Raw genomic sequence first — 22,203 nt, 5'->3', positions numbered from 1 at the left:
GAATGTCCACCTCTGGAATTGGGCCCTCGTCAGGGGGTCAGACGCGAGTAGCGTCAAACCTGTTGAAATGTAGGTTTAGCTCATTAGCCCATTCCCAGTTCCCCACCATGGCTGGTTTTGGTTGTTTGAGTCCAGTAATTCATTTCAGACCATTCCACACCTCCTTAGTACTGTTCTGCTGCAGCTTGTCTTCCAGCCTTTCCCTGTAGCTGTCTTTTGCCCTCCTTAGCTCCCTCTTCAGCTCTCTCTGGACTGTCCTCACTTCCTTCCTGTCTCCTGCCATGAAAGCCCTCTTCTTCCTGTTGAAGAGGGCTTTAATGTCCTTGTTAACCAATGGTTTATTGTTTGGGAAGCAGCGGATCTTTTTAGTAGGTACAACGCTGTCCTCACAGAATTTGATGTAATCTGTAATGCAATGGGTGAGTCCTCCAATGTCCTCCCCGTGGTCCCCCAGGAACAGGTCCCAGTCTGTGGTCTGGAAACACTCCTGCAGGGTCACCTTGGCCTCCCTAGACCACTTTTTCTCAGACCTGGTTGTGGCTGACTGCTGCCGAGTTACAGGCTTGTATTTAGGCACAAGATGCATCAGGTTGTGGTCTGATCTGCCAAGGGGGGGGGGGCTGTGAAGCTATATGCCTCCTTAGCATTGACATACAGCTGGTCCAGGATCTTATTCTCCCTTGTATTACATGTTTCAAATTGTGTGACGTTTGTCAGGTTTTTGAGAGTGAGGCACAGTTGAAATCCCCGTTGATTGTCATGAAGGCGCTAAGGGTTTGTCTCATTAATCCTGCAACTGTGAAATGGAAGACGTCACACACGCCCGCTGCTGGTGCAATAAAAGACAAGAGACAGGAGGAACTATAGATTGACAGTAAGAGGGTACTAGACAGCTTCTGAATTTAAGCTGCTATTTTTAGTTTCGACTCGTGAACAATTAAAAGAGGAAGGTCATTTTGGTCGCTTTTCTTCTATCCATCAGACATAGTTTGTTCTTTTCTCACTGATATTTGTCTTCATACTAATTTGCGATAATTTATATAAATAAGAAAGTGAAAGGAAAAGTAAGAAACAAGAATGGAGATGCATGAAATAGAGATGACCGAAGAGGAAAGCAAGGGAAAAGAAGAAAGAAAACAAGAAGATTACAGGGAAGGTGCGTGTAAACAAACTTGTCTTTTTTCTATCTATCTGACATTTATTCACTATGTTTATCTATCGCTGTACATGCTCTACAGTTCAAGATTGTTTAACGCAGCCTTTTTGCCACCAGTCTGTCCAGCAGTCTCTGCTGGTACCACCGCAGAAAAGGGTGAATCGCAGTACACGGCCCTGAAGATTCCACCTGAAGACATTTACTCTGAACCATTTATTTCTCATGCTTCTGCCACGGCCATAAAAGGTACTTTCCATAAAAGCTAGGTGTACCAGGTGTCAGACCACATGGTACACCTTTATTCCTTTGCTAAAATTTTACTCACGTCAGAGCAAAGTTCGAGGCTTAGCAAAAAAAAAATGGGATAAATCCCTGCACATTAAAATGTTCAGTGTTAAATGTGAGTCCACTATGGCCAGAGTGGATTCATATAAAATCTGTTAGAGTTTAATTGGCGCTGGACATTTTACTGGGTGAATGTAAAATTATAAATGTTAAAACATTTTAAACGTTTTAATTTAGCAATATAAAATGCTATATTATTAAACACAATTAAAAGGAAAAATAAGAGTGCACTCTGTTTTTAGTTCAGTTATGGCTCAAACTGTGAGCTCAGTTTAAGCTCAAACTGTGCTTTTCTTTATGCCAAAGAGAAGCTCAGTTTTCCAGTTTTGTACCAAAGAGAGGCACTGGTTGCCCAGACAGTTCCCTATAAAATCAAAATAGTGGTATGTGCTGTATCATGCAGCCCAAACTGAAATAGTGCAACTCACAATCACAATTTTGAACAAATACTTTATTTTATATTTAAATTTTATATTTAATATTATGTTTAATATTATGTATATTTTAGATATTTTTTGATATTTTTGCTCTTGCTTCTACGTAGTTTCTGCCTGCCATGTCATAAGAATTTCTCTGCTCAGAATGACCTTGCGTTATACTGTGCACTCGACAAATAAAAACACTTTGACTTTGACTTTTATAAGGAGGCGATAGACAAAAATTTCAGAAATCTATGTTTGTTAAGCAAATGTATATAACATATAATCTTTATATTTTGGTTTTTGAAGACATTTGACTCAAAATATTAATTATATTTTTGAGGTTTTTGGACATTATGAAAAACAACTGTTTCAAAACATTTTCAATGTTACATCATTTAGGGATGTGAAAGAAAGAAATGTATTTTGTATGCATATGTGTGTTTTTAATGACTACAAAGGTTAATTTTAGTTAATAAAATGTATTATTATTATTATTATTATTATTATTATTATTATTAATAAAGTAGTAATAATTCTAATAATATAACTGTTAATTTTTATCATTATAATTTTACAATAGCATATTGGATTGGATATCGGAACAATGAAAAAGAGGAAGAGTGAAAGAGGGTGAAAGAGAAAATACATGGTTACCGAAAATAAAAAAAAATAAAAAAAATTGAACAGCAGTGCCACCTGCAACTGTGAGGCGGCACTGCAACTTAAGAGTGCGCTGCTCTGGGACGCTTGCCTGTGCGTCGGACATTTTCACACTGCCACACAGTACGTCAGCAGAGTATGGAAGAGTCGTAGTGCTAATCAGATCAGTGACAGCCAGGCTTGCCCTCTGCTGACTGAAGAAAACAGTGCATCTCTGGCAATACAATTCTATCTATGTTCCACTGCTGCGCATCCAGGTGTTTATGGCTGCTACTGCTGCTGTGTATGCTCCAGGACTTATGGTGAACCCTTCACCGAATCAGACACTCAGAATTTTTAAACTATATATTTGTGCAGTCATATAATATATAGTTAAAGATTTATATTATATATTATCATAATATTATTATATAACACACATTTGTAAGTGTATATGCTTCTCTACTGATTGTTCCTTTCCCCCATACTAAAAAGTGCTTAGCTTCTGTTGTTGTTTGTTGAAGATTTTGAATTTATTTAGGGATCTTCTTTGAAGAACAGATTCGGTACTTTCAAAGTAAACCCTAATGCCTGCAGTGTTGAGAGCACACACGTTTATGAACTCAGTGAGTCCGGACTTTGGTATGGCTTACTACTTGAAAGTTATCTCCCGAGGAGCAGTGTTCCAATCATTATACTATTGTATAGGATGATTTACATGGGTTATTTTCAAGTGGTCCTTCAGTTTGTCTTTCGTAATGTGGAAGGTGACCAAAAACTGCTTTAGAAGTATTCGTTGCTGTCTGGTTAGCACAAGACAAGAGTCTTCAGTAGGCAGTCATTTTGTGAGAGAATACTTGCTGTATATAACTACCAAGGAATGATATTTAGACAGCAGGGTGCCTTTTTAGGACCCATATTAATTAAAATAATAAGAGGAGGCCGGGCCATGCTGCCGTTTTATCTACTGTTTAGGCTATAAAGCCAAGGACAAGGAGGCTATGCATGAATATGCCCCACAATATGTGGTTTTCCTTTACAATTGCATATCGCTCACAGCTGTGCACGCTCATTGGCGGACGCACGCGCACAAATTTGGAGCGAGACAGCCAATTGACTACTTTTATGAGTCAAGTTAGGAAAAAGGAAAAAATTAGGAAACCGAAAAAAGAGACGAAATACTGCGCCAAAAGTATTCACTAACAAGGGGGTCGTTGTCATTGAAACAGTGGACGGCAAGCGCCACTACACAAAAAATAAAACTGCACGCAGGACGCCATTTCCTGTCGAGGGAAGAAAACAGCGTTCATTATCAGAAGCGCTTCGCAACTTGAGCTTTATCTACTGGCCCAAAAGGGAAAGGGAACATTTGCGGTAATCACATCTTGAAGAAAAGGACAAGAATTCAAACCGTTCATTGTTTACGATGTATATTAAGTTTTGTCGTAACTATCAAATCGAGGAAACCAAAACTAAATTTCCAGATGAATCAAAAACATTGCAAGGTACGCTGCAGGTAGCATGCATCAACGACGCGTTTTTTTGTCGTTTTCAAATTCCTGGTCTGTATGCTTTGAATTATGAGATTTTTTGAAGGTTTTTGTCATTAACATTTACTCCTGATGTATTGATTTGTATATTCTTGATATTTAGTAATTATATCCCTTATTTAGACCTCCAGAGAAGAGCTCGTCTGTACCTTGGGCTGTGTGTGATTCTGTCGGTCCTCTCACTAATACTTTTGATCGCTGTCTGCATCCTCGGTGCCTCACGTAAGTGCATCCAAGGCACCGACATTCTATTTGTTGTTAATATGAACTACCGTTTCACGAAGACACAGCTGACATACCATCATGTGCAGGTTTCACCAAAATCAGTTTTGAGAGCGCGTCTGCAAAGCAATTGCATTGTTATGGTCAACTTCCAAACATATTAAACTATCCAGGCAACATTCTGACGAATGTATTGTCTTGAATGGCGTCTTGTGGTTTCTCAGGGCAGACTGTGTGCCATGATGAGGAGGTGTTTCCAGTTGACGCGGCGACAGCTCCCAAATTGGACCGTACACCTTGCACTATCCAGGAATGCAGGCAGGTCTGTTCAGGCAGAAGAACCCCAGGTAAGGTTTGTTAAGCGTACTGACACAAGTGTGATGCCAATTGCGCAATGATTTTGTGTAGTACTAGTTGGGATATAAGTACTGCACTGCTAACGGTAGAACACAGTTGCTGCGTATTTAACCTGTAATTGCACTGAATGAACAGCAGATGGAGGCAGTTTATTAGCGAATATTGCAATAACCCATTTTCATTCTTTGAGTCAAATGTAACACCACAGTATGTGTATAAATAGAGAACTTTTTTATTGTCATGTATAATCCCGCAGTGAATTTAGTGTGTAGTCCAACTTCTATGTCACTAGTCCCATGGTTCTCAAACTGGGTCCTGCCCCCCCCCCCCCCTTGTGTACGCTGGTTTTTCGTTCCAACCATAATTGCAACCCCAGAATTTTCACAAGCTGTTCATTTTTCTTACTTTTTATGTTTACTGGGATTATTTACCCTCTTAAAACTGATTGTCCAAAATAGCTGTGCTTGCCATGAAAAATTTAATTCACTTTTACACATTGTGCTTATTGTGCTATATTGCAAATAGTTGCATAAAAAGAGGTAAATAATTTTTAACTAATCAAGTTAAAGACTAAGGTGAATCATTAGGAGCCCTGACCACTAAATCTAACCATCTGGAAGATGATGAATGTAAAGACAAAGCAAATGATAATGTGCCACTGCCAAACCCACTCTGTGTTCATAGCTTTAAGAAGGGAATTGAGAAATGTGTTCAGCAACCTAATTAGGAACCTATTGATTAACCTCAGTCTTTCATCTGAAAAAAAGACCTGTTCTTATGTAATTGTTTGCAACATAGCACAATATGAACGTGGGGATTGTATGCATTATGGCATGCATAGCTATTTCTGGCACAATGTGGCTGAAGGGAGGTAAATCATCCCTCTAAAACATGAAAAGCACCAAATTAATAAAAATGAGCAGCTAGTTAAAATTCTGTACACAGGGGTCCCCAGGACCATGTTTGAGAGCCACTGCACTAGTCAACACGCATTTCTCCAGTCACTCAGAGTGTATGGAATATATTATGGTATATCAGAATTTACCTTCACAAATGCACTGTTTGGAAGAGTCCAAACACTGAACGTGCTGTAAATGTATCTCTCTTTTTCCCAGCCCGTTCTTGCAGGAAGTGTGAGGCTGGGTGGGTGGAGTTTGAGGGCTCCTGTTTTTACTTCTCGCGTAACCTGCGCACCTGGAATAAGAGCAGAGAGGAGTGCAAGAACGTGGCTGGGGACCTGGCTGTCATAGACAATCAAAGAGTACAGGTAGCATTCCCTCTTAGGCTGGCTGTCATACCGTCTGGCCACCATTCAGCAGAATCAGAACCTTATTCTCCCTCTCTCTCTTTCTCTCTCTCAGGAGTTCCTGGTAAAGAAAGGGAACATGGCATATTGGATTGGAGTGATCCAGGCCAAAACTGGACAGTCTGTCTGGGTCAGCACCACACCGGGAGAGAGGTGTGTGGATTTCAGGCCTATACTCCTGTTGCTGTCTTGGTTATACAAACAGCAGAGACGGTGCTGTGTGTGTGTGTGTGTGCTGTATTAACCCCGCCCCCTTTTTTCTCACTACAGTTACTGGGCCCAGAGCCAGATTGAGGGGAATTGCGGCTATCTGATTGGAGGAGACAACCCGACTGCTAGCTGGCACGTATCGCCATGCTCACGCCAGACTGCCTACATCTGTCAGAAATGAGGGAGGCTCATTCATATTTGCATAAACTACTACAATTCACATGCAACATTTCAGTAGATAATCATTCTTATTACAATCATATTAAATCAATCAAAACCTCTTCCGTTAATACACATTAATATTTCATTCGTAATGAAATAATACGTAATATTATTATTATCAGTTATATTAATATTCAGTTATCAGCCTTATGGGAGGTGTAAGTTGAATGAGAAAGTGCCTTCAAAGGAATGTCCATGAAAGTGGGACTCTGTTGTGCTTTTTATTTGGTTGAAGGCTTTTTGCACTCAAGTGAATGGTAAAGAATTAACACGCACATTTAATACATTTTGCTTTGTTTTCTTTAATATACATGTCTTGCTGATGTACCTGGTGTACTACATTTGTGTACTACATTTAAAAAAAGTTTGAGCTTAATAATACAATCATTTTTTCATAAATAAAGTGAGAGAGAACAAATTGATCTGAATAGTCTCAAAGATGAGTTAAGATTCCTGAGTTTTTACTGCATACTGTAGCATCATATTCATTTTACATTTCAACCCTTGGACACCCAACAGAAATGGAAAAAAATACATTTATAATACAAATCTTCCCCCGCATATTTATGAATAAATTCACACAATACTGCATCCATTTATTGCACATCACCAAAAAAAAAATTGTGGCGCTCTACCACCAATCCGTATCGTAGTGGTATGACTAGTTCTGGTAAAAAATCTCAGACAAACTCAACTTCCTGTTTGTCCGAATGGGCTTCCTTTTCCGCCTCTAGGCCCAGAGTGCTTATGCGAATCACCTCCCAGCCCCTGAGAGACTTGCGCTTAAGCTTGGCCCTGGCTTTCTCCTCGTGGCCTTTGAGCGGGATGTCAGTGGGGGGGCTGTGAGGAACGTCGCCCTTCTCCGTCTCTTCCACTTCCGGGACCGGATCGTCATCCTTGGAAAAAGCGTTGACGTAGCGACGGATCTTTTGGACCGACTGGTCATTGCGATCCTCTACTCTGAAGAGGGGAAACGTGGAAGATTGTACACGATTATTTAATGTAGTCTACGGTTCAAGACTAGCGTGAACAAAAGTTGGCGAGAAACACTTTTACTTATACATTAGGATTTGGGGAGATCTTTTAAGCATCATACGACTGCTTTATGCTGCAACCTTGATTATTTCAGTAAAACCCTTCCTGGAGGAGGTCCCGTAGACCCAGAGGACACATGGCTTCTTCCCAAAGTGTTAACGAAGGTGAACTATCACAAGACTGATATTCAAACAGCTTTGTTTTGGCCCCCAAGCAAAAAATTGATTAGGCTAGGAACGACTGACTGGAAGGACTCGATGTCCCGGGAGAACCTCTTAAGTTCTTTAACATTAATTCCGTAATTCCTTTTACTTTCTTCTGTGTGCAAGTTGTGCGCCCTCGCTGTGCCTCGGAACCTCTTCCTGACTTGAGGCCAAGTACTGTTAAAAGTCATTAGCTTCCTACCTGAGGTACCAGCGCTCTCTCAGACCGTACAGGAGCCCACACACCCCCAGTCTAGGCCACAGGTACCGTGGTAATCTTCTTTCCAGCATTAAGGTGGTGGCCACAACCTGGGAAAGCAGAATGAGAGGATGATGCAGTGCATGTGATGGGAAAAAGGTATTAGGCTTCAGGCATAACTAAGCTTTTAATTTAAATTCAGTGACAAACTATAAACACTTGACAGTGGTTTTGAGAGCGCACAGGATTGGCAGAACAGGCACGGTGCCAACAAGAAATTACAAAGGTGAAAACAGATGCACCACACACAACACGCGTGTAGTTCTTATGTTCTGAATGAAAAAAAAAAAAAAGTTAAGCAAAGGACGATGTCTATGGTGCCTGGAAGGAAAAGGATGGTTAGAGATAGTTAGAGATAGTTAGAGACGCCCCCAGAGAGACACTCTCAGAGGTTAAGTGAAGGAATACCATAGAGGTATACCTGAGTTCTCCAGAGCTCGTCTCTCTCCTGCGCCACCCTCCAGTGCGTGTCGCTCATCATGGCGATCAGCAGGTTGAGCAGCAGGATGTAGGAGACCACGGAGAAAGAGCAGTGCAGCACGTGGACAATGGGGGGCGTGATCAGGTTGTGGTCCACGGGCAGGTCCACCAGCCCCACGCTCAGCTCGAACTGAGAGAAGAGGGTGATGGGAAAAGAACGGTAGGGGGGAAGAGATCCGGGGTCCTGCGTCATGTACACCATCCACAGAGCTGTGGGGTGCGGTGGGGGTGGGGAGGGGGGTGGAGGGGTGCAGAGGGGGTAGGCATGGGGTATCAACAGGATATGCGGTAGGTAGACAGGTAGGAAGAGAGGAATGGAGAGAGGAGGGAAAGGAAAGGGGGAAAGAACATTGGCAGAAAAAGGAATAGAACAAGAGAGAAGAGGGACGTGAGCCAGAAGAAGAGGGGTAGGGAAGGAGAAAAGAGGTAGAGAGTGGATGAGTGTCTGAGAGCAGTGTATGTACATTACAGTAATGCTCTCACTGAACAGATGGAAGTTCAAGACTAATTTATAACATACCCCGTGAAAACGTACAAAGTGCACTAATTTCATGCAAATTTAATGCAGTTAGTTTCAGTCATGCACCATTTAAAATTGCCCCAGCAATCTTCCACAGATGGATACACACTGTGAACATGTTTCTGCCACAGACAGCCTTTGCCTAAGAATATAATTACATATTTCCTCTTAAAGGGGTATTACTCACCAGTGGCAAATCCAATCAGCACTATGATACTCAGCCAAATAAACTTTGTGAGGTCTCCGAATATAATCTAAAGAAAAATGAGAATAAAATAAGAAAATGAAAATGGTTTTAAGGCAGAAAGACCAGGAAAAATACAAGCCCCTGAAGGAACTGAATGTAGCTACTCTTGACACAAAGGCAAACCTCATCAGTGACAGAGCCGTGAGCTTCTTTGCTTATATCACACACTACTGAGGGGAGGTCAGTCTGGAAGTGGAAGGCGGGTGGACGCGTACCTTCTGTATCATGATGACATAGGGCCCGAGCATCTGAAACCCACGGGCGAAGTACATGACGTTGCACCAGCCCAGGACCAGGCTGACCGCCATCAGAACCGTCTCGCCGGGCATACCGCTCACTCGCAGCACGCACAGCAGCACCACCAAACACGCGTAGCTGATCCTGACACAGGGGTACAGGGTTCAGCACGGAGTGGAACACACTTAGCAAACATGGCCTGCTGTGGTAGCCATCTTGGCTCCAGGATCATGGGAACACTGCAGAAGACAATGAACAATTCTCTTGCCTGGAAGGCAAGTATGCGAGACTTGGAAGTGCGTGATTCAGCTTGCAAATTCAAATATTTTGATAGCAGCATTACTATAAGTCTCTATTATCATCCTTCCTGACAAAAAATGAGTCTAAATCCCTGCTCCCAGTCCACAGAGTGAGAAAAGCAGGAAGTGCAGCGTAGGCAGCGTACACACTTACAGAATGACGTGGAAGGGACCCCCAAGGGCCGTCTGCCCGAAATATCGCTTGGCTCCAACTCTCAAAATATCAGGAATCTGAAGATCAAAATGCACAAAAATAATGGAAATATCTCTTTGGATATCTGTGCAATGTGAAAAGAGTGGCAGGCAGAGAACATGTGGGAATGTACGAAACACGCATCAGTTATACTGACCTCCAGAAGCAGGATAATCAGAGCACCCAGAATACTGATGATTTCACCCACCAGACGCAAGTGGTCCTCATAGCTCACATAGCTTTCCTAAGACAGCAGGCAAACAACATTCACAATAATGGACAAACTCTCACTGGCTGACACACACACACACATGCACGCATGTACACAAACACACATATATACACACACACACACACACACACACACACACACACACACATGCACGCATGTACACAAACACACATATATACACACACACCACACACACATACGCACGCATGTACACACACTTACATATACACACACACCACACACACATACACACATGCACGCATGTACACAAACACACACATATACACACATGTACACACACTTAAATATACACACACCACACACACACACACACACACATGCACGCATGTACACAAACACACATATACACACACACCACACCCACATACACACATGCACGCATGTACACAAACACACATATACACACACACCACACACACACATACACACACATGCACGCATGTACACAAACACACATATACACACACACCACACACACATGCACGCATGTACACAAACACACATATACACACACACCACACACACATACACACAAATGCATGCATGCAAGCACGCACACACAAAACACAACATACACACCCACCTCCATAGTTTTCTGTACGCGGATTGTTGCATCGCGTTCAGATACTGTGTAATTCTCTGGGGCATCCTTCATGGGGCGGTACACACAACACAGTGTGAACATTCCGATATATAGCAGGTACAACGCCAACAACAACCTGTGTTACACAACAAAAGCAACAGATAACACAACAAGTGTGATACAATAATTTATTTTCTTAAAGTGAACAATCTTAATAATTAAGTCCAAAAATAAATACTATTTAGGACATTTTATTTAATAAAATGATTAAACCACTTGATTAAACCAACACCATGGCAAGAATAATAACTTAATATCATAATAAATAAAATGTGACTCAATATGCGTCAAAACGTTATAGCACAAAGCACAGCTTGCTGGTATGTAAATCTGCAGGGCTAACCTCCTTGAACACAAAAAGCTCTTAGGGAGGAAATGGCTACCTAAAATAGTGCTTCCCGTAGAGATTCCACTTGAGACTGACCAGCTGCCTGATTGGAGTCACGTCCAGCAGCCGTCTAGCCTAGATGGGGACAGAGTAATGGGGAGAAGAACTGTATAAATTACGCGGGACCCAACAACGCGAGTGCTGTCTAGCCCAGAAGCACACAAGCCCCCATTATCTACCTCTCTCTTTTGGCTGCCCACGATGAGCTCCAGCACAGAGAGGTCGTCAGCCCAGGAATCGATCTCGGTCATGTCGTACAGGCTGGACGTTAGAGGCCCCAAACTCCACTGCACTATCCGCCGACGGTTCACCAAGTGCTGGAACACCTGAGAGAGAGAAAGAGAGAAAAAGAGAGAGAGGGAGAGAGTACACCATAAAAACGTCTGTCTTAACAAGTATTTTAGCCTTGTAATGAGACTTAAAATCTTATTTCTTTCCCTGAAAAAGAAAATTTTTGCTTGTTTTAACTTATTTTTTGCTTGAAAAGTGAAATTGTCTCACCCCAAGGGCAAATCCTTTTGTCTTATTTAGACAATAGAAACAAAAGCAATAGAAACAAGATTTTAAGTCTAAATATAAGACTAAAGTTCTCGTTAAGAGAGATTATTTTTTGGTTCTTTAATATATGTCCTATGTGAGGAAGAGGAGTGTGTCTTTGTTCATTATTTCAAGAATCGTGACATATTTACACGAAACGGCAAAGTACAGAGGTTCATTCCAGGTAAGTACATTTTTTTTTTGCCATGTTGGCATACTGAATCATATTTCACCAGCATGCATCACCGCAACCTCCCCTATCAATTCAGGAAGGCACAGATAAGCATGCGCTCTTCTACGATGTGCATGATGTCGACTGCCAATTGTTATCGCATCACAATTTGCAAGCCGGGACTGCGCAGACGAGCTGGAAGAAGACACTCCACGGCACATGCGGCTTAACATCCTGACTAAATCGTCCAGCAGGGGGCACTGTTGCACATTGCTACGCTGTTATCCTGGCTAAATGAGATCCTCCCTTCCCTGGGTGGCCCTACAGCCAACTGTGCATCATCCCGCAGCTTGCATGGTAAATGGTAAATGGACTGCATTTATATAGCGCTTTTATCCAAAGCGCTTTACAATTGATGCCTCGCATTCACCAGATAAATTAGGGGTCAGGTGTACAAAATAATTTAAGAAACGAGAATGAATTCATTTTAATCTAACATAATTAACAAAAAAATATTTTTTTTGTTAGCTACTAGATGCATGTTAAAATATTTGAATGTTTTTAATTAGTATTTTAGCTGTTATTTTCCGTTAATGACAGTTGTGTACATCCTATGAAATGCATTGTATCGTCACATGATAACCCTGCAGGTTCCTTTTTCCTCTCTCCAGCAGCAGGTTTGGGGGGGTCCTACATAATCATGATGGTCTATTGAAAATACCACTATCGCCACTAACACGGTATAACTTTGAGGATGCCAAGTGGTGTATATTTGTGGTATTGACCCTGACGTTCCCCCTCTCACCACCACATTGCCCTCCTTGGCTGCCAGTTTGAAGGTGGTGAGCCCGCGGTAGTTGGGCAGCATGTCGAGCGGCACGGCCAGGTCCATCTCTGCGTCCCTGGCCAGGAGCAGGTCCAGGGTCTGACACGCGATGGTTTTATTGGGCTGCAGAACCAGGATGTGCAGGACAGTGTTCCCTGAGAGATGGAGAGAAGGACAAAGAGAGAGAAGTGAGGGCAGAGGAGAGGAACGTTAACTGGCTGACAAATGGTATTTAGAGCAAAAGAGAATATAAACCTGAAAATATAATAGGGGAAATAAATACTGGCTTAATACACAGAGATGAAAGTAAAGAGAAAGAAAGAAAAGCTGTTACCAAGATAGTCCTGCGCCCTGATATTTGCTCCGGCATCAATCACCATGGAGACGATCTCCTCATTCCCCATACAGCTGGCGAAGGACAGGATGTGCTCACCTGAAAGTAAAGAGAGTTCAGCTCCTCTGAATGTTAGAAAACTACATTTCCCAATATGCACCTGTGACAAATTTCACACAAAAAACACATTGTCCTGTGGATCTGTTTCATGCCAAACACATTTCAGCATTAATATATAACTCCTCCATGCAGGTAGGAACTAAATTGAGCCCTGAAGAAGTGAAATCCCAACTGCATCTTTCATATAAAAAAGGCTAAATGCAATATAATTATAATGTATGTTTAGCAGCATAAACTAACAATACTGGCAGCAATGCTTAAGAATACAGCACACATTGCAAGAGTCTCTGAAGAGATAGATGGTACAGATGGGTCCCCAAGAGATTACTGTCACATGTACAGTAGCAGGCAACTGCAGCGTTATTACAGGAAAGCCTGCTGGACTTTACCATGAAAGCATGTTCAGAGGTACCTCGCTAGTGTATGGCCTTACATTCCGGGACTCTCCTGTGCCCAGCGGCAGGGAGCCCTCCTGACTGTAAGAAACACACTCTCTCTTTCTGACCAGCCTCACGAGTGCACTTTCTAGAAGGAACCGTCCTCCCTTCGCCTCACCGTAATACAGCAGCCCGCCTCTCCTTTTCCGGAAGTACAGGCCCGTGACCCTGGGCGTGGCAACGTCGCCCCCTCTGATGATCAACTCACGGACCAGGTTTGCATTCTGGTTCACCACAGCTATGTGAAGAGCAGTCATTCCTGCTCATCAGGAGAGAGAAAGCCAGGAGAATACAAAGCAGGCCTTTGGTCATTTGGTCATTTGGCTGTACCTACACTGCCAGCCAAACTATTTTGCTGACATACAGTTTTACACATGTTGTTCACGTTGGTCTGTAGTCATTGAAAACGCAGCCTAGATGTCACAGGATCCAGACCAAGCTATGTCATTAGCTGACTATGGTGGGGGCAGAACTAGCACCATAGTTGGGGTGAATAAATACCTACAAAAATGATTCAGGATTTCGTTTTTGATAAATACATATAAGTAGCAGTATTATGACGTCAACGTTGCATTTTATACGTTGTATAATTTACGTGGAAACAGAATAGTGTAAACTTGTAAATCAGGCGCGTTCCTGCGTGAGGATGTGCATGTCCATGTGTGCACGTTAGTGCTGGCATGCATGCACGTCTGCCTGAGTGTTTGTGTGTGTGTGTTTGTGTGTGTGTGTGTGTGTGTGTGTGTGTTTGTGTGTGCTTACCCTGGTACAGGTCAGAATTCATGGGCTCGTTGATGAGTTCCGGAGCTCCATCCATCAAACACACAGCAGCCTCCACGTTGTCGCTCAGTGCCGCTACATGCAAGGCGGTCTCTCCCAGTGCTCCTGAGAGGACAAGACAGAGAGTGCGTTCAACGCAGCCGACTCACACACTCCATAAACACCGATGAGCGGAGAGAGGGGGACACTACGAAAGCCATATTCCCCATAATGCACTGCACATGGCACAGACGATACTGCACAGTGTAACCCAAAGTGGAAGTGCAGTCACTGAGAGATTTCTGGATAGAGGCTACACAGGAACAGGTCTGAAATACACTCATCTTCACAGTGGTAAAAGAAAGGACAAGATTTTAAAAGAATAAGACAACGCACACGTGCCACGTTTTCACATTTCAAGCCCGTACAGTGGTCTATATGATGGTCAAGTTCTGACGTAGAAAGAGAAAGAGACTTGCCTCTTTCAAAGATGTCCGTGGAAGGACACTTCAGGAGTTTCCTTATTGAGCCGACGTCGTTCTCTTTGGCCGCAAAGAAGAGCGGGATGTCATTTATCCTGACACAGAAAAAGAGAGAGAATAAGAGGGTGGTCAGTGGCGTATAGAACCACAGACTGAGTGTAATTACAGAGCGCTAAAAGACGGGTCCACACTTGCAAAAGCAACTGAAATATTACGTAATTGTGACTCTTTTCACACCACATGTGATTATCCCTACAAGTGTTATCATGAAAACCCATCATGTTATTAGTAATGGGAAGAGTCCAGCTCACCTGGTTAGTTAATTTTAAAACTGCTTCTCTAGGGGATATTTCACATTCACTGATTTTGCTCCAGCATTATGCCACATGCCAGTAATATTTCTATTGTGCGTAAGTCACAGACTTTCTTCTCACGTTAAAGCAGACCCTTTGGTATGTTGTTAAACAAAAAAGGTAATGTCGTGCACGTGTTCATTGATGGTAATAACCGTGGATGTGCATGAATATGTTTCTCTCTCACCTCTTGTTCTGCATTAGGAACGTCTCATCCAGCATTTGATTCCACCCTTTCCTGTTCTGCAGACGGAACCTCAGCTGGCCCCACCAATGGTTGAGCTCGCCAGGAGCAGAGCGGGCCAGGGGAGGAGCCATAATGTCAAACGCAGGATCAGACTGTGTCATGTGAGGGGGGGAAAAGGATGGATCAAAGGTAAGGGAATCTCCCAAAATACACATAAACATTTTCACTTAATTTACTTAAAAGTCAGCTTAGTTTGCACTTCCTTCCAGTCAACTCTGAGGTTTAAAAAAAAAAAAACCTAAAATGCAATTTCAGCAAATGTGATACAAACCACCAAAATATGAGAGATCTGCACTGTGACAGGCAACGTCAACAAACTGTTATTATACTATTTACAGCCCATGCAGCTCTGACAAGAAAACTCAAAAATAGTACTTACAAATCTTACACAACTAAACAGCTATCACAATAGAAAACAATGTCATTATGCTGAAATACCAATTGTGTTTGGACAAATCTAGCACATCAAAACAAACATATTCCATAATTCTATGTGTGCTTTGTGTACCATTTCATATTTATTAAATGCTTTTGTCTCAGTCTGATTAAATAATTGTTATGCACATGGTACACCTGAATGACTTTGACAGCTACACGAGCACTACTTCACTTAGTATAAATCATGCTGGAAAATCTGAGATGCACCATTGTTCACAGGGGCACTGTAAGGACAGGGGGTAGGATGATTCCAAGGGCCCTGACTAACAGGGGCCCTCAAAAAATATGAGAGCTGGGGTGCTGGGGCCCAATGTGAGATATTTTCACGGGGCCCAGAAACCTTGGTGGCACCCCTGATTGTTAAGCAAAGTGGTCAATCTGTTTCAGGAGATGTGCTAACCTTTTCGTGAATGGACATGCCATAGGTGAGTTCACTAAGGTGATTAACATTTACACACCAAGAGTAAATCAATAAAGAGGGTGTCTAGCATGCAAGCCATGTATCATATGTGACAACCACCTCAGGCAATCTGAGCTTTGCTTTTCAGAAGGTGTCAGACAATGGATTGTGGGACGCTGTCCTATTCGTCTTTCTGTTTCTGGACAATCATGTGCCTGTTCACTGGTCACTGAGCCCTGAATGCCACACGTCATCACAGCTCACGCCACAGGTGAGCTTTAATAGAGCTCAGCTCTTTGAGTTAAGAATCTGTGGCGCTATTCTCCCATTCTTTTCTCACAAGAGAACTGTCTGTAGCACAAGCGGTGTGAGGATGTGCGTTCTTCCTTCTGGAATGTTGCTGTGTAAGGAGGAGCCCAGAAGAATGACAGGACAGAAAGTCGGGTCCCTGGACTTCCTCACTGTAGCACCACGCTTTCAGGCCGCAACCAATCAGCCACTGACAATCAGCAACAGGTGATCTATAGCAACCAGTAATTTCCCCAGACTATCACACTTGAATCTCCTTATTGACTAGTCTGTTATGCACACTGGCAGCATAGCACAATAGCTAGGGAACTAGGCTTGTAATGGATTAACGTTGCAGGTTCAAATTCCTGGGTGCATTGCTATTGTACCCTCGAGCTAGCAAGATACTTTACTTAAATTGTTTCAGTGAAATATCCAGCTGTATAACTGCACAGTACATAAAAAAAGGACTGTCTGCAAAATGCCTAAATGTAAATGTACAGCGTAATTAGTACATCATTCTGCACTATACCAAACTACCGTCTCAAAGTTAGGTGGACTTTGGGGAAACTTGATTTACTGATAAAAGACCACTGGGCAGCACTGCGGCTTTGCTGGTGAGCGGGGCAGAGGCTCTGTTGACAGGACCTCATCCTACTGCATTAGTGAACACACAAACTCAAAGGCACCACAGTCCCTGTGTAACCATTAGACTTGCCATAGATGATTTCGATTTTGCAGCGGTAGCAACACTACATGCAAGGTAGCTTTTACTGAATGTAGTATGTCGGCTGTTGTGAACTGGCTTCTCTGATGGAGAAGAACTGGCAAAGCAATAATAATGTTATTGTGCTGTTACTTGGAAATGTCTTATTCCCCCGTCTCCAAGATCGCGGAGTCGTGGCGCTCGGATCTATTGTCCTGCAGCATTAGAAAACACTGACTATGAACTCACAACTCAGCAAGCGGCAGCAGGTCCAGACTCCCTCATACCTCATACAACAGTCTTGCTCAAATGGGCATACTGGTTCCTTAATCTGTTACAGTATTCTCGTTTGATCACGTCCAGGCTTTGCACCCAACAAGTCCTATCACCTCTACGGTAAGTGTAAAGTCACTTCTCTGACAAATTAAGTGATGTAATGCTCATACGACAGTTTAAGTCACACAGGAGTGTCATGGTTGCACATCAGTTATCAGTCAATAAAACTGATGCCAAAACCATTTATTTAACGTCACAGACATGCATCATTTATCCAAAATCATACATGCACAGAGAATGCATTTATTCTGATGCTGGGTAAGTATTTTCATACATAACAGAATGCATTTCCACAGTGAAATGCATTAATAATGTCTAAAAGATGTAACCATCGCAACATTTTAAAAATTATTCATTTATCTTTGAAGTTGAAGGGAAGAACTCATATTCCCCTCAGAATTTAACGGTGCATTTCAGCTACATACTTAACACCCCCTAGAAAAGGTTAAGCTATTTTTTTCTCATTTTGATTAAAAAATGTCACCAGTCCCACATGTTTTTCCAGTTGCAGTACAGACGGACATTTAACATGTGATTCACTGTAAAGCGACTTATTCGGTACAACTTGACTTGTACTACTCTGTTATAACTACTTTTAGAAATAAAAAAGTGCAATAAAACCTTACCTTAAATGTGGGAATCAATAGCTATATATTTTCAACAATATTTTGTCATGTACCCAAACCCCATTGTTAGCCAACAGTGTCCCTGAGGTCATGAACTACACATTCATCTATGACTAAAGTTCTTGTTTATGTACATTTATATAGGTAGATGTGTGAGATTAAATTGTGGGAGGAGAAAGAGACAGAAGGGAGGAGACAGAGAGAAGGAGAGAGAGAGAGAGAGAGAGAGATCCAGCTACAGTAATGGGCTACTTCTGCACTGTTATTACAGTATTTTGCCACACTCCAATCACTGCCCATGAGAGAGAGAGAGAGAGAGAGAGAGAGAGAAAGAGAGAGAGAGAGAGTATTATTAGACAGAGAGAGAGTATTACTTTTTGGAACAAAACCACACAAACTCAACACAAGCTTGAATGCTATATTTCTCAAAAAAAGACAGTGCACCACAGCAGAATATTTGACCATGGTGGCTGATAACAAATTGAGAAAAGCATTGACAGTGTACAGACTCAGTGAGCACGGACTGGCCATTTAAACCAGCCACCAAAGGCAGACCTGGCTGCCCAGAAAGGACAGGCTGTGCTCCCACTGTGATCAGGGGGCAGTGGAGACAGAGCTGCATTTCCTTACAGAATGCCCAAAATAACAGCAAATGAGAAAATCTATTTTAAAAAAATTGAACCACTTTACATAAATTGTCAAATTACAGTAATATAGAAAACCTCCCCTATAAAATGGGGAAGAAACAGAGTGTGTGGTGTTGGTTGTAAGATATGTGGCCTCCTGTTACAAAATGAGGGGCAACCAGTAAGGCATCATCTATTTGTATTGTTAGAAGTTTTTGTTCTTATTTCTGTTCCTGTCATTCAACAAGGTTGTCTGTAAGTTTGGCTTTGGTTTTTTTTTTTTCAAGATTTTATTATTTATAAATGTATATATTTTATTCCAGTGTATTAATTATATGTCTTATGTGCCATTGTTAGTTGTTTCACTGTGCTGTGGTAATCCTGTTTATATACAGCAATGCCAGTAAAGCATTAATGAATTGAATTGAGAGTACCACACCGCATAAAAATATAGCTGTTAGATAGAATCCTAAAAACTAAAAGAATACCCTTTACAGGAACGATTCTTGAAGCAAAAAAAGGTGAAAAAATCACAGTCTAGTCTAATCTGAAAACTACGTTTGTAGGTCAGTAGATGTGCTTACCTTGACGAACTTTCGAGACATGTCCATTTTCCACATTGTGCAATTTCTCGGTTCAGTTCCACCGCCTGTATGACCACCACGAAGAACTTGGCAACACAATTATCGTCATCAGTTTTTATTATTATTACAGATAAGCAACGGAACAACTCGTTTCGAAAATGCTGACACCCTAGCTCGGTGTAAACGAGCATTTATAATCCAAAGAGTCGGTCATACGTTGTCAGTGAAGCCTGTGGCCCAGGCCTCAACTAAAGACGGACGCTGATAAACCCCAATAAAGCGGAGCCGTGGCCTCTTTACCAGAGCTGGAATGAAATAGGCTAGTCACTGGTGGGGTCGCCTCGGGTGGTTTGCCAACCCAGCAAACGAACAGCCTGAATTTCTGGTTTATACCCCCACCCCAGTGTGGGCAATGCGAAACTCACATTTTTTATTTACTTGTACTGCCTCAAAGATTTCTGAATAACACAAAATAGATGGGACATGTGCGGTAATGTAATCAAATAAAGACAAAATTAAAAGTAATGCAAGGCTCTAACATTTTAATTATTGGTAGTTGTGGCCGCATTTATTTTACGGTCTTAGTGCAGTTTAAGAAGACACTATCAAAATTTAAGTGTGTCTCAAAGTTGCTACCATGCACTTTGATGTCTTTAAACATCACAGCTCATGAAGTTGTGCCAAATAATTGATAACAAAGAGGAAAATGGTGTTTTATGGCTACTGAAACATGTGTGATTTATTTTTAGGCAGAGCACTAACTAAATCATACTTGATAATATTTTATTTTTTTTTTTTTTAAAAAGCTTTTTTTATTTTTATTTTAAAGCAAACATAAGCATGGAAGGTAACCAGAAAGGATATTGCCCTACCACAGTGACCTGTGTAACTCGAACCATACCATAGCCTACTTTTCATATTCATCCCAGTGCGCTATTATATAGGGGTTATGCAACACCTCGGCCCTGAAAGAACTCAATCAGGGCAATTCATACAGAGCTTAGGGACGCGCTGCAGATCAACAGTGCGATTTCAATCCCCTGCCATGTTATTGTGTCCATAATAAGACGGCGGTCTGTCACAGTGATTGTTGTTTTGTCGCAATGATGATGATCAGACTGCGATGGTTTCCAGAATAACATCTGCAAACACATGGTAATTGTATTTGAGAGAACATAATTCTCGGGGATTTAAGTGTTCGTAGGCCTATATTAGCATATACGCCTTGTTTTGAAACATTATCTGAAACGATACGAAATGCAACTACAAAAGGCAGAATGTGTGGCTTAAGTGTGAATACAGCTACAATAGAGTACGCTAAATTAATCACATGGGCCTACATTTCCCCCATGCTTTCGTAGCAAATTAAGTGGACATAACTGTTTTAGACACCCTCAATGAAAGCAGGCTTCAAAAATATTTCCTTGCTTGCATATGCGCTGATTTGTACGTCGACATATTGCTATGCTAATTTATTTTCAGTTTGCTTTCAATCTAGTAAAAGAACTAAACATTAGGATAGGCTATCAGGATTGATTTCTGATTGTGATTGTGATTATGTTACAAAAATAGGCCATACACTTAAAATAGCATTTTAACATATTTTTCACATGCTTCATGCGACGCCCATTGATGAAATTGTGTGATCATTATTATTTATTTATTTATACCTCTTTTTAAGTTTTTTAAAATTTAGTTTTGCTAAACAAGGTAGCTTTCCATGGTTACAAAATTCAATATAAATAACAGTCCTTTATGAATCACTCTCAAGCAGTTACTCTAGTCTCACGGCTAACGGATTGTTAAAGGATCATGCTATAGCAGCAGGCTCTCTTTCTAATAATGGGCTGTATGCATGCTGTATGATTACATCATGGCTATTTGAGAGCCTAGGTGTCATATACTATTTTGCACTGAGTTACAGAGGACTTGTAGGGTTTACTTATGTTAGGTCAAAGTTTGGCGAAGCTGTTTGTTTTTTTATTCTTCTGTACTCTCCAACATCTTTCTTAATTCACCCTGTCTTGATGCCTCCCCCTTTCCATTATTACCCCAAATACAGACTATTCCCTATTTACGGGGTAGAATGAATCATTCTAAATATCACACACACACACACACACACACGCACACACAAATATAAAATATAAATATGTGTGTGTGTGTGTGTGATGTCTGTATTTTAGCATGTGATGTGTGTACTTGCAGACAAGATAATGTTTTAAGACTGTAAATTTCTGTACAGGTCTTCTGTAGAGATGTCTGAGTCATTCCTTCCCTCCTCCCTCCCTCTCTCTCTTTCTCTCTCTCTCTCTCTCTCTTTCTTTCCCTCACTTTCTAACTTTTATCTGGTTTTACTCTTGCTGACTCAAACAGATGGTTTCCTCCGATTGGAGAGGAACAATGTGCTGATATGAATTTTGTTGTGGGAAAAAAATGTTTCTTTTTAAGTCAAGGTCATCCTAGTGCAGGGGTGGCCAACCCAGGTCCTGGAGAGCTGCAGGGTCGGCTGGCTTTTGTTTTTACTCGGCACTTAATTGATCAATTAAAGCAGTTGATTACACAGTCAACTAACCTGGTTTCTTTTGTCTAAGTGGTTGTTGTATTTAAGGTGAAAAGACCCTGCGGCTCCCCAGGACCAGGGTTGGTCACCCCTGTCCTAATGGAATCTGAAGGAAACAGCTGAGCACCGCACCCACACATCCACTGTTCTACTTATAGCGTGCGAGTAACTGAAATCCAGACA

The 22,203-nt window shown here is 41.7% G+C and overlaps 2 protein-coding genes across 4 annotated transcripts; one reads left to right on the top strand and one right to left on the bottom strand.

Annotated features, from left to right (window-relative positions):
* The first annotated feature begins 672 nt into the window (after window positions 1-672).
* si:dkey-26c10.5 (uncharacterized protein LOC563797 homolog) lies at window positions 673-6,851 on the top strand. Of its 2 annotated transcripts, XM_064310572.1 has the most exons (7): window positions 673-1,156; window positions 1,274-1,402; window positions 4,236-4,334; window positions 4,559-4,681; window positions 5,807-5,958; window positions 6,053-6,150; window positions 6,268-6,851. In XM_064310572.1, exons 1-7 carry the CDS (start codon window positions 1,078-1,080, stop codon window positions 6,386-6,388), a joined length of 801 nt encoding a protein of 266 aa, XP_064166642.1. In that variant the 5' UTR covers window positions 673-1,077; the 3' UTR covers window positions 6,389-6,851. The 2 variants fall into 2 exon arrangements, with proteins under 2 accessions (XP_064166642.1, XP_064166652.1); XM_064310582.1 differs by lacking the exons at window positions 673-1,156; window positions 1,274-1,402 and adding an exon at window positions 3,612-4,067.
* trpv6 (transient receptor potential cation channel, subfamily V, member 6) lies at window positions 6,707-19,835 on the bottom strand. Of its 2 annotated transcripts, none has more exons than XM_064309507.1 (17): window positions 19,458-19,835; window positions 15,394-15,545; window positions 14,851-14,948; window positions 14,375-14,497; window positions 13,731-13,871; window positions 13,056-13,154; window positions 12,701-12,876; window positions 11,366-11,512; window positions 11,182-11,261; window positions 10,739-10,874; window positions 10,060-10,146; window positions 9,864-9,940; window positions 9,389-9,554; window positions 9,114-9,180; window positions 8,348-8,616; window positions 7,870-7,976; window positions 6,707-7,389 (listed from the first exon to the last, which is right to left on the bottom strand). In XM_064309507.1, the coding sequence occupies exons 1-17, from the start codon at window positions 19,491-19,493 to the stop codon at window positions 7,110-7,112; spliced, it is 2,241 nt and encodes a 746-aa protein (XP_064165577.1). In that variant the 5' UTR covers window positions 19,494-19,835; the 3' UTR covers window positions 6,707-7,109. The 2 variants fall into 2 exon arrangements, with proteins under 2 accessions (XP_064165577.1, XP_064165588.1); XM_064309518.1 differs by lacking the exon at window positions 19,458-19,835 and adding an exon at window positions 18,248-18,335.
* Window positions 19,836-22,203: the final 2,368 nt, after the last annotated feature.

The sequence above is a fragment of the Anguilla rostrata genome, chromosome 1, assembly GCF_018555375.3.
Source record: "Anguilla rostrata isolate EN2019 chromosome 1, ASM1855537v3, whole genome shotgun sequence".
Lineage (NCBI taxonomy): Eukaryota > Metazoa > Chordata > Actinopteri > Anguilliformes > Anguillidae > Anguilla > Anguilla rostrata.
The sequence above is the reverse complement of the archived record's forward strand: the minus strand, read 5'-3'. Positions and strand labels throughout refer to the sequence as shown.

Bases quoted from the DNA above. Each gene is read 5' to 3' on its own strand.
- trpv6 (XM_064309507.1), bottom strand. From the start codon at position 19,493: ATGTGGAAAATGGACATGTCTCGAAAGTTCGTCAAG. The intron at 9,941-10,059 runs GTCAGTATAACT...TTTGATCTTCAG, and splicing joins TGATTATCCTGCTTCTGGAG to ATTCCTGATATTTTGAGAGT. The intron at 7,390-7,869 runs GTAGGAAGCTAA...TCCCCTCTTCAG, and splicing joins AGAGAGCGCTGGTACCTCAG to AGTAGAGGATCGCAATGACC.
- si:dkey-26c10.5 (XM_064310572.1), top strand. From the start codon at position 1,078: ATGGAGATGCATGAAATAGAGATGACCGAAGAGGAAAGCAAGGGAAAA. The intron at 4,335-4,558 runs GTAAGTGCATCC...GTGGTTTCTCAG, and splicing joins CTGCATCCTCGGTGCCTCAC to GGCAGACTGTGTGCCATGAT. The intron at 4,682-5,806 runs GTAAGGTTTGTT...TCTTTTTCCCAG, and splicing joins TTCAGGCAGAAGAACCCCAG to CCCGTTCTTGCAGGAAGTGT.